The 12183-nt window shown below is 44.7% G+C and overlaps 1 protein-coding gene across 2 annotated transcripts; it reads left to right on the forward strand.

Moving 5' to 3' along the window:
• Positions 1–4203: 4203 nt before the first annotated feature.
• LOC114851085 (sodium/myo-inositol cotransporter-like) lies at positions 4204–10143 on the forward strand. 2 transcript variants are annotated; one of them, XM_029142634.3, is made up of 5 exons: positions 4204–4714; positions 6013–6873; positions 6948–7143; positions 7296–7423; positions 7511–10143. In XM_029142634.3, the coding sequence occupies exons 2-5, from the start codon at positions 6237–6239 to the stop codon at positions 8686–8688; spliced, it is 2139 nt and encodes a 712-aa protein (XP_028998467.1). In that variant the 5' UTR covers positions 4204–4714; positions 6013–6236; the 3' UTR covers positions 8689–10143. The 2 variants fall into 2 exon arrangements, with proteins under 2 accessions (XP_028998467.1, XP_028998466.1); XM_029142633.3 differs by having other exon boundaries at positions 4204–4649.
• The last annotated feature ends 2040 nt before the right edge of the window (positions 10144–12183 follow it).

A 12183-nucleotide genomic window follows, 5' to 3' on the forward strand; every position in this document is an offset into this window, starting at 1 on the left:
GTTACCAACAGAATGATGTTTAAGGTTATGGGAAGATAGTCTGGGCTAAAAGGAGCTAATGTTGACAGTTGAATTCAAGGCCCAGCCAAGAATACTAGCCTCAGTTAGACACTGGCAGCTGATTCGGCCCTTGAGAGGCAAATTTCCACAACACACTGAAGCCAGAACCTTGAATCCCACTGCAACTTGGTGTCCGATTACACAAAGCAGGACCTGCCCCGGAGTTAACAAAATTATGGAAAGATTGCCAGGAGGAGAGATTTGAAAGCAAATTCCCCAAGTTGGACAAAATGCTTGCTATCTTCAGCCAGAGCTGGCTGGGCACTGATGGAGGAAGGAGGGGAAAAGCCATCTGCAACACTGGGATGTAGCAGAGTGACACTCCAGGTAGCGGAGAGATGCATGGAAGCAGAGGAGCTGATCTGCCATCTGGACCCAACCTTAGCTCCAACAGCCCAAACCCGTTCACCCGAGGGGGGAAATACTATATGATGCTTGAATCTGTATCTACAAGTATGATCAAAGTATTGTACCTACAGTATGCATGACTTGTGAAAAACACTGTCTCACACTCTTAACTCACCAACTATTGATCCAACAGCCATGAGAGGAAAGTAATTGACCAGAACAGTAATTGTACAGAAGCTGGAAGCAGGGGTTCCACAGGGCTGAGTACTAGGCCCACATTATTTTATCACCAGAACTCTTCACTTGGATGGATTTTTCCTCCCCTTCTATGTTGGTTGTACCAAGGTCTCAATGTTCAGTGCAAATGAAAGAAATGTTCTGATAATCCAGGAGAACCGGTGTTTATCCAACCCTCCTCCTTGTCCCTTTGCTAAGTGTCTTTCCTCTGCTTAAGGTGCTTCACATATTTAGGCTGGCCCTGATAAGCAGATTTTTATTAAAACATCTTATTAAACATCTTCAGAGTCGCTGTCTCTGAGCGCTGGTTCACTGCATCAGCTGATACTTCAAAGTAAGAGAAAAAGCAGCGAATAAGGGAAAGGGAGGACGGGGGTTTATTTCTCATTCATCCATCAAGTTCGCTTTCACCGTCAAAGTAGCTGAGCTGGCATTTGGTGTCAGCATGTTTGCGAGGATGTGTGTGTCAGTGTGTGCGTACGTGTGTGAGGATCAAATGTCCTCCACACAATAAGACGCCCTTTTTTAAATCAACGGACACAAAGGCCAACACAAGGAATAATGACAAACTTTTATTAGTGGTTCAGACGATCTGGGTTTAGTTCCTTAGTTCTGCCATTGCTTAATACTGTAGTTGTAATAGTCGGGAGACTTCTGTTAAACATCCTGAACAACTCATATTAGTTTCAAGCAGAACTTGGCTAAATATTTGTCCTGACACAGGGTTGCTATGACTATGCGTAAGCGACCAGCGCCAGACAGCTGGAGACTAGTGGTTCCCTGTAAGAACCTTCATTTGAAGTAATGGAGAAATTACAGACAGCTGTTGCTGGATCACAAGAAAAAGAAGAAGAACCGGTGCAAAGTTTCAGCTGAAAAACCGCAAATCTCACGTTTAACAACGCTTCTTTGAATTAAAGCGTTTTGAGCAGTAAGCGAGTCCGACGTCGCTTCCTCACTTTCCTCTATATTTAATTTTCTCTGTCTCTGTGACAGACTCCAACTGCCTGCTTCGTGCTGTCAGGGGTGTTTGTCGAGGTCACGGAGTCATGTCGCGTTCTCGGGTTTCTCAGCCGCCGCTCTCTCTCTCGCTCTCTCTCTCTCTCTCTCTCTCTCTCTCTCTCTCTCTCTCTCTCTCCGTCACACACAGTCTGAAGCCTGACATACACTTATTTGTTGTGTGCTATTTCTGCGCATATGCATCACCACAGCGCGGCCTGTCAGCATTCGTTAGCATGGAAACATCACATTGCACATTTAAAACAGGTTCAGCGGTTCAGTTCCAGAGGCCATTGTACCTACAGTCACCGGATCATATACTGAGTAAAAGTTTTAAAAAGTTCTATAATGAATGGCAGGCTGTCACCCTTGGGTGTTAGCAACAGCTGCACGTCCATGTAAGCAGGTTCCTGATAAACGCCCGATCAGCAGGGTTCACTGAAGCCGCGGCCACCGCACACTTTACACAGCCAGCGCTCGGCTCGTCCTCCCTGCACTGCTCCGCCACCGCTACCGTCACTGTCGTCCTGAATCCAACCCTATTTTTCATTAACCCTGGGGGAATCGTACACCCTCGCGCACAAAGGCGCGCGCGCACACTCCTCGACAATGACAAACATGTTGGAAGTGATTTTTCCATCTGCCTTTCATTCCCTTCCACCATCTGCCATCTCCAGCATCTCTAAATGCTTCTGCTCTGTTTGTGTTGGAAGAATAGCGCCCTCCTCCTCCTCCTCCTCCTCCATCTTCTCCTCAGTGCTGGAGGGAAATCTCTCCTTCCATCCTGCAAATTCACACTAAATCTCACACCCCTATTATCCTCACACTGAACCCCATTTCTCCTGCGCTCTGACTACTGTATATATTCTGCCACCAGGGACTGACGACACAAGCGCTTCATATATGCTGTCTTTAATATCAGAGAAACTGAATGTGAGCCATGTTAGAATGCTGGTTTGACGGATTAACTCACTGGACAGTTTCTAGGGTCCACGTGTGCATCAAGTGGTCAAAACCTCATCCACTCCAGAAATTATAACCTTGTGAAAGTAGAATCAGTCAGAGCTGCTGTGCTGGATTGAATTAGACTGTAAAGGTGGGCCTAATAATGTTACTGTCATCTTGTTGATATCAAGGTAAAACCCCTGAGGTTGAAACTGTACTGTGACAGTCGTACAAAAACTATAGAAGATGTTATTAGAGAAACACTAAAAAAACAGCCTACAGCATCATGTATGTAGACATTTATGCAACTCACACTAAATATATGGATGTCCCAGCATGTATGTGGATGTGTGTCATTTCTGGGACATCTGTGCGACTTTATAATGTGTAATCTCGTTATAACCTGAGCTGCGTAAACTCACCACTTTCTAAATTCGGATTTAGAGCCATGTCTGTCTGTTTGTCTGTCTGTCAATCAGCTGAATGCAGGAGCGCAGAGGTGCCGTCGACTCGCGGCGCTGCTGAGGGATGGGATTAAATATAGTCTGTAAAAAACACCCTTCTTGTGTGATGTTTTGGTTTTCCTCAGCAGGGATACCCATTTGTGTAGATTTGATTGACAGGGTGGGTTTATGGAATCAAGTCTGTATTTCTCCACAAAAAACAGTCTATTAATATTTGATGGGCGCTTTGCTCCTCTTTCTCATTCTTTATGAAGAGAGCGTGTGGAACAAAGCTTTCAAACAGGCTGCACTAATTAAACCTGATCACAGATTAACATATTATGGTGTACATTACTGTAATAATAACTATGAGTATTCTGTAACATCAAACTTGCAAAAGGCAGTCTGCAGAGACTCTTCAGATGAAGGAGGCAGTGATGTTGAGAGAGGGCGAGTGGCTCCATCTACAGCCTGAAGGGGAAATCACACCTCACTCTTTTATTTAAGGAACGTCATCTTTTAAAGTTAGACTGAACACATCACGACATTATTTTTGCTCTTCACTCTCTTGAACCACTGAGTCAGAGAGTGAGTAATGAAAGTTGTGAGAATGTATTTGTTTTATTTTGTCAGAAACTGAATTGTCAGCTACTACAGGTGATGTTGGGTGGAACTCAGCATCTGGAATATTAGCAATAAGAGCAATGTTTATAGACGAACACTAAAAGCTTCCAAATCCATGAACATCTCGCCGTCTTCGCCCTCTGATGCTGTGAGTGCAGAGGAAGCTTCAGCTTTGGATTTCTGGGGGCACGAGAGTGTGATCTGCTCGGGGTTTCTCCATGCGCAGCTCCTGCATCTGATCAAAACAAGAGCATGTTTTTGTAGTGTCTGTCGTTCCTCAGTGCCAAGATGAGAGATTTAGGTCACCGAATCTTAAGAATTAGCTGCAGTAGCTCTCTGCAAGAAATGAGGAGTTTGCTGTTTTAAGAGGACAGAAGCCAAAATGGGCTCAAGCTGCTTATTTATGCAAATGTGTGGTGATACTGGACAAACGCACCACTGGGATGATTCACACGAAGAGAGGAGGAACGGAAGTGCTGAATGACAGACAGAGGTCCATGTAAGAGGTTGAGCCCCGAGCAAAGACCTCTAGGTGTGAAACACGTCACATTCCAGCACCAGCAGCAGGAAGTTAGATTCTACGAGATAACAGCGGTGAAATGACGCTATTAAAACATCAGCCATCCTGATTGTCTGAAAATCTCACACCTTCATCACCGGAGCTGCTTTTCGCACATATTTGGTTATCACACATTAAATGAAGAGGGTTCAATATGCTTATCCATCGGCGTAGACTATGTGCTGTACTTGAAGGTAACGCAGCGTGTTCACCGCGGTGCAGAACTGGTGCCAATAATAGTTAGTGCTCCGCTGTGGTCTGTGTGATGCGGTGGCGGCGATCTGCGGTGATGCTTTCTCTTTCCGTGATGCTGGTGATGTGGGCGGAGGCTCCGGAGGACGTTTTTTCCTCCAGCAGCGCGGAACCTAAACCAGTCTGACCGTCAACTTTACCGAGCGAACGCACGCGACGACGCGGACCGAGAGGAACAGCTGGTAAGTGTGGTCCATTCATTGGTTCCACTTCACGGCGGCTTTTTCTGCTTTCATTTCTATTTCAGGTAGGTTGTAGTTCAATTTATTCCTGATGTGTGATCATTAAAACGAGTTTAAAGGTGCAGGGAGCTGTAAATAATATAGCATATGCATGTGAAAATGAAAAAGGATTAGTCTGTCAATAGTAAATGTTAGAAGTAACCTGTTATGGCGCATAGAGTGTACAGTTACACATAAACGTTATACAGAATGATAATAATAAAGTCCAGTGAGTAATAAACCAGTTAAACTCAGTCAAGAGTGCAACAGCACATGATTGGAATTCTTTCCATAACTATGTATGAACATAAACTGAACTTATAAAGAATTAATTATAAATGCTATAATAGTAATAATAATAATAATAATAATAATAATAATAATAATACAGTTGTGTCAAATGAGTTTGTAAAGTCTGAATGTGACCCGCTGTTGGTCACAGACCTCAGGTTTCATCTCTGGGTTTTAATCTGCCTCAGGTGATACAAATAAACCTGCTCCAGCAAATTCACAGTTGTAGGTTAATTAAACAGCTTGAAGCAGCTTTAATGACTCATAGTCTTTAACCGACTGGTGACAGCGTGACGGTTAGGTGTTCCCTGCTTTGATTCTCCTAAAACCCAGCCATCATTCCCCAAACTCCTCGGCCGCGTGACAGAGCAGCAGACGGGAAGGTTTCAGCCTCTTTGTGCAGAGACATGACAGAGAGAGAGAAAGAGAAAGGAGAGAAAAGACAGTTTTCAGTGTTCACTTTTTTGCTACGGCTACAAACACAGGTTCAGTTCATCCTGACTTCTCCCTTTTTATCAGCATCGGCTGAGATGTAAATGACATACAGCACAGTAATGTAAATTAAATCAAATGTAAACTCTTTGATGTTACCAACTAGTGGGAGTCACCTGACTTTCCATGGGGATCTGTATGGAGTTTATTAAGGCTTAAAGGACCTTTCAGTCTCAGGTTTTGACTGTTCATTGATCAGTCCTCAGTGTCAAACTACTGTAGATGCAAACTGTGAGGGAATGTTCAACCACAAGGTCACCGTAACATGAACGTTTGATGCCTTTGCTTTTTTCCCAAATGGATCTTGTGCACAGAAGAACGTCCCTTTAGAACCGTGCGACCGTGTTGCCGTTCTACCCGGAAGCCGCTCAGCAGGTTTTGGGCTCGTCACCCATTTTTAGAGTCGTTTACTTTAAGCAGCTCAGACGACTTTGCTAATAAAAAGCGTTACACACTGATGCTCAGATCCAACACACGGACACAGTGAACTGACAAACCCATGTTCAGCTGGATCCATTCTCTGCACGCTTGTGTGTTGCAGGCGCCGGGTAGCTTTGGCTCTGACCGCGGCTTCCTGGCTGTTCTCAGCTATGCGCCGCCACCTGTAGCACGGCTCACCTGCCAGAAGCGTGCTCCAATCAAAAAAAACCTGAAAAACCGCTCCGAACTCGATGCCCGGCGGCGCTTGTGAAGAGTCGATCTGCCTGCCTGCGTCGCGAATGTGTCAAGATTAAACACGAGCACAGGCGCTAACCAGACACGAGCATGGCTCCCGCCACCATGGAGGCGGCCGACGTCGCCGTCGTGGCCGTCTACTTCGTCCTGGTGCTGGCCATCGGCTTCCTGGTCATGTGGAAGGCCGGCGGCGGCACGGTGAGCGGCTACTTCCTGGCCGGCCGCTCCATGAACTGGGCGGCGGTCGGGGCCTCGCTGTTCGTCAGCAACATTGGGAGCGAGCACTTCATTGGGCTGGCGGGCTCGGGGGCGGCCAGCGGCATCAGCGTGGCCGCGTGGGAGTTCAACGCCCTGCTGCTGCTGCAGCTGCTGGGCTGGCTCTTCATCCCCGTCTACGTCCACTGCGGCGTCTACACCATGCCGGAGTACCTGTCCAAGCGCTACGGGGGGCGGCGCCTCAAGGTGTATTACGCCACGCTGTCGCTGGTGCTCTACATCTTCACCAAGCTGTCCGTGGACCTCTACTCCGGAGCCTTGTTCATCCAGGAGTCGTTGGGCTGGAACCTGTACGTGTCCATCATCATCCTCATCGCCATGACGGCGCTGCTGACGGTCACCGGAGGCCTGGCCGCCGTCATCTACACGGACACGCTGCAGGCGTTCCTCATGATCGTCGGAGCGCTGTGCCTCATGGTCATCAGCCTCGTCCGAGTGGGAGGACTTGAAGGTATGTACGACTCCTGGCTTGGGCAACACTGCAGTCTTATTTGCAAACTAACCCGTGCTACCGTGTCATTCAAGCGGTGGGGACCAAGTACATGCATGCTACTCCAAACAGAACCACCATAATGCTGTCATTTCCCAACCTGACATATTACAACTCCTGCCACAACCACCTGGAGCCGAAGCCAAACGCTCTGAAGATCCTCCGGGGCCTGAGGGATCCAGACATGCCTTGGCTCGGCTTCCTGCTGGGCCAGACGCCCGCCTCCATTTGGTACAGCTTTGATTGTGCTTTTTTCAACTGGGTTCAGTTCTGTGGGCTTGACATGTTTGAATATTTAGAGTCTCCAGAGGATGAACCCTAACAGACTTTAACTCTTGGACCAGTATAAATCTGCACGAGCTTCTTTTTTTGCTTTGTTCCAGGTACTGGTGTACAGATCAAGTGATTGTACAGCGGGTTCTAGCGGCCAAGAACATCGCCCATGCCAAAGGTTCCACTCTCATGGCCGGTTTCCTGAAGATCCTGCCCATGTTTATCATCGTCATCCCAGGTAGAGCCATTCATTTCTGTTTGAATGACAAACATCTAAATCCCTGAGCGTGGAATCACTAAATGTGTTTATTGGTCATGAACCCAGGCATGATTTCCAGGATCCTGTTTGCTGATGAGCTGATGTGCATCAGCCCAGAACACTGCGTGGAGGTGTGCGGTTCCGCAGCAGGCTGTAGCAACGTCGCATACCCGCGGCTGGTCATGTCGGTGATGCCCGTCGGCCTCCGCGGCCTGATGATGGCTGTGATGATTGCAGCGCTAATGAGCGACCTGGACTCCATCTTCAACTCGGCCAGCACCATATTCACACTGGACATTTACAAGATGCTGCGAAAGCGGGCGTCGTCGCGGGAGCTGGTGGTAGTGGGCAAACTGTTTGTTCTCCTCATGGTGATCATTAGCATCGCCTGGGTGCCGGTCATCATTGAGATGCAGGGAGGCCAGGTGTTCTATTACATCCAAGAGGTATCTGGGTACCTGACCCCACCCGTTGCCGCTCTCTTCCTGCTGGGCGTCCTGTGGCATCGCTGCAATGAGGTGGGAGCCTTCTGGGGCGGGGTGGTCGGCTTCGTGCTGGGACTGCTTCGCCTGATTCTGGCCTTCGTTTACCGCGAGCCCCACTGCGACAAGCCGGACACGCGGCCGTTCCTCATCAAACATGTCCATTTCATGTATGTGGCAGCCATCTTGTTTTGGGTCTCAGGTCTGGTGACTGTCATTGTGAGTTTATGCACTCCTGCACCCAAAAAGGAACAAATAAGAGCCACTACTCTGTGTGGGTTAATGGAGAGGAAGAGGATAAAGGAGCAAGGTGCACGAGAAGCTGAAGAAGAGGTCTGCGCTTTGCAGCTCCTAAATCAAAATGGAAGCCGCAGGCTTGAAAATGGAAACTGTGAGAGGGGCTCAAACAAGCTTAGTGGTGTCCAGAGCAGTCAACCGAGCAATGCTCACACAACTCATTCAGCCCAGAATGGATGCCACACACTGATTTCTGACCCTGAAACAGCAGAGGGGGGAGAAGGCACAGGAGATGGGGAGGAGGAGAGCTGCTTTGGTAGAGGAGGAGTGGAAAGTGGGAGGGGTATGAAGGTTTTAGACTGGCTCTGTGGGGTCAAGGAGAAGGCTGACGTCGTTACAGTTCAGAAGGAGAAGAGTGTGGATGAGCTGCTGAATGAGCCTCCGCGAACCAGAATCCTTCTCAACACAGGACTGGTGCTCATTTGCTGCGTTGGGGTCTTTCTCTTCATTTATTTCTCAATATAGGGTCTTTTGACTAGGTTGACTCAGTAAGACAGTATAATGTATGTGCCTTAGGTCAGGATGCTGTGACTACCTGTATACAACCTGCTGGCCACTGTGGTGCAGGACAATCCTCCAAGGCCTTGATCTTTGTGAAAAGGATGAAGAGTCAGTCCCACTGAGGACGACCAGAGTTCTTCCAAACATAGTATTTAAAACAAATTTCCCTCCTACTGTTCCCTCAGGTTCCTCGCTTTTTGTATATACTGCACAACTGTGTACTTCAACATTGTGTAAAACACTACTAGTGTTTTCAGGGAAAATGTTTGAATCCAAAATGTTTTATTTTTGTACTTGCATAAACTATGATGTCTGAGCTACGCAACAACAACAACAACAACACACATTTATATCATGTACAGTAACAGTAAAATGCACAGGTACACCTGTTCTGCTGTTACTTTTTATACAGTCTACAGTGAGATTTCCAGTATAAAATTTCCAGTAGTACTGTAACTTACTGTACTAATGTAAGTGTGGAGCTTTCTGTTCTGACTCACATCATACCTGGAGCTTTGCAGTAATTTAAATAGTGTTATAGATAGAAATGTGTGGTTGGTTTTGTGTGTAATTGTGCACCACAGAATGAGTCTAATGTGTTTTTAAGAACGTGTTGAAGAATGTGTTATGTGAAATTGTTGAAAGGCATAATAACTTTCACTAACAGTTGCTCTTTTGTCTTCTGCTCTTTGGTTGTGTATAGTTTCTGTGACATATTCTTGAATTTGTCCCAATGGGGATGTTTTCGTGAAACAGAAATTCATAGTGAATGGGAATCTATTGTATACTTGTTGTGACTTTGCTTTCATGTTATCACTAGTGGCGTGTGTAACATAGTAACCACACACCATCCAGTAACATGTACCATTGGTTTGGAGAAGTAATCACTTACACTGCACCACAGTCCTAAATCTAGTCATAGTCAACTGAAAAATAATATTTATTTATTTATTTATTCACTGATAATATAACAGACATTTAATAGTCATCCCTGCAGTTTAAATCCATTGTGGAAGCTACTCTGTTCGATCTGACTGACCTATCTCCATCTATCTCAATATTATTATGAATAATCAGGAAAAACCAGAGGTGCAGGTTCTGAGTCATACCCATCATGTTTCACACACTAAACAAAAGGGTGGAACACCGTAGTCTGGTTTACTGTCATTTCATGTTTGCCCAAAAGTTGGAACCAAAATTACTTTCTAAGCATTTGACTTTTTAATAACTATTCTCCAACTCACAACACAGTCTTTGTTTTGCTAAAATGCAACAGCAGGGGGTCCCCTATACTCTGTCCTAGTATAGAGGACCCCCGCTGGATCCTGGCCTTCTCATAATACAGCAGCCTGGCGAACACCCAAGTCTTTCAGACTCCATGAACTCATTTTTTAATAAATATGCAGGTCTGCAAATCTGTTGGTGTGTCCTAATCAGTCTGATGTGATAAATTCCTTTTACCAGAACCAAGTTAAATGCTGCGCAAATATGCAGAATAAGCTAAACTGTCTGCATGTAAGAATCAATACATGGCTTCCACATTCAGTGCTGTTTTTTGCAGTGCAATTGATTCTGCATATTGTATAAGATGCACTCTTCAAAAGATGCTGTTGCTAGAATTATTATATGATGATTCTTTAACTGACATATGAAGTTCATACTGTATGAACTCATGTAAAAAGACACACAAGAAGCTGTAATAAAAATGTCAGAGTGAATTTCACAGCAAATAACCTGAGGCAGAAACATACTGTGCCATAAAGCAGCAAAAACAGACTTGGCATACTCACAAGAATCAATTATGCTAGACCTTAGATCTGATGACATTAATTATTAGTTTGTACCGCAGTGGAAAGTTACTGACAGCAAATGGAAAGTTCCAGGGTTCAGAGTTTTTGTTCCCCAGTATCATAGTTCTCTGCTACTTTATCTCTTTAGAAAATTATTATTATCAAAAAGGCAGGAAATGTTCAGTCTTACTATGTACTGAGCCAACTGTACATTATTTACATAATATATATAAGTACAGGAAAAAAATAATGTCCAAATGTTTGCACACTAAGGCACGTTTGCCATAGCAGCAAATAGGAACAATGTTAGTCTCTTGTAATATGAAATATAATGTGAACATCACAATTTAACTTTGCTGCGTTGCACATGATAACTTGCACGTCTGACTAAATAGCAGAATAACCTGCTTCGCAAATGGTTCATTAGTAAACGTAAGCAAACCACTGAAACACCTCCTCGGTGTGGGGGAGTCCATGCTGGGAAATGCATGTGTGTTTACACTTGGTCGACCCAAACCAATGTGATCCAGAAACACTGCATGTGTTGTGCTGCGAAGGAAAATTGTGAGACCAGTGGTCGTGGTGTGACTTCTATGTGTCAGGTAAACCACTGCACTTTGGAAAGAACTATCTGAAGAAAATCCCCTTGAGTTTAAAAAGAGCACGAAATTAGTTGTTGAGTAAAACAACATACTTTGGTTGAGGTTGTTTTCCACAATGCAACGGATATATTTTTTTGTTTAATTACTTTTTTTCTTGTGTTTTTTCCCTGTGTTTTTCAAACTCCACACCTCGGTTTCAAAAAGTGTCAGCGCAAAGTCTCTCTGAATATGATGCAACTGGTGAACACACATATGATTCCAATATGCTGTTAATAAAAATAATATAAATATTCAGTATAACTGATAGAATATTATGCCAGTATGATTGTAATCATACCAGTCTAACCATCTGTACAGAGACAAATAGATACAATAGTAAAATTTGTTTTATTCATTGCAGTATTTAATAAAGACAACATCATGTCTCAAACAAAGAATAATTACAGGTAATTATAATTATCAGATGCTTCATTTATGCATTCTCAGCCCTGTGATGTTAGATGTTTATTTATGCCCCCCCAGTACCTATAGCTATAGTACACATCAAAGCACTCTGAATGCAGATAGAGCCTTTGCATCCTGCAGCTACTGTATGTTGTTGCTCGGTTCATCCTCAGCACCTCTTGAATGTTTCCCAGTAGAATCTTCATTGGTTGGACGCATTGTACTGTACCGTACAACGAGATATCATTCCCTAATGTTAATTCTATATTTGCGTGTCAGTTTTCCATCCTTCACCATTGTTGTACATCATCATAATTTTGCATCGGTGAAAAATAAAATAATGAAACAAAACGAACAAGTAAAAGTCATACTCAGGATTGTGCATCACTGGGATAAACACTGTAGCACTGTTTTTACCCTGTGCCATGCCGTTATCGCGACAAACTGTTGTTTAAATCTCGTGGTGTCTGGATAACTGTTTTAGATGAGTCAGTCAAGGTAACATTGTTAGCGGTTGTATTCCGGATATTAGATTACACTAAAAATGATAAGGAGGGGCTTTTTTCTACGTATATGAAGCTTGGAACGTGCAACATATATAATTATGACCGTAAAAAACATAA

The sequence above is a fragment of the Betta splendens genome, chromosome 2 (assembly GCF_900634795.4).
Source record: "Betta splendens chromosome 2, fBetSpl5.4, whole genome shotgun sequence".
Classification (NCBI taxonomy): Eukaryota; Metazoa; Chordata; class Actinopteri; order Anabantiformes; family Osphronemidae; genus Betta; species Betta splendens.

Coding starts and splice junctions, on each gene's coding strand:
- LOC114851085 (XM_029142634.3), top strand. CDS start 6,237: ATGGCTCCCGCCACCATGGAGGCGGCCGACGTCGCCGTCGTGGCCGTC. Junction 7,144..7,295: donor CAGACGCCCGCCTCCATTTG/GTACAGCTTTGA, acceptor GCTTTGTTCCAG/GTACTGGTGTACAGATCAAG. Junction 7,424..7,510: donor GTTTATCATCGTCATCCCAG/GTAGAGCCATTC, acceptor TCATGAACCCAG/GCATGATTTCCAGGATCCTG.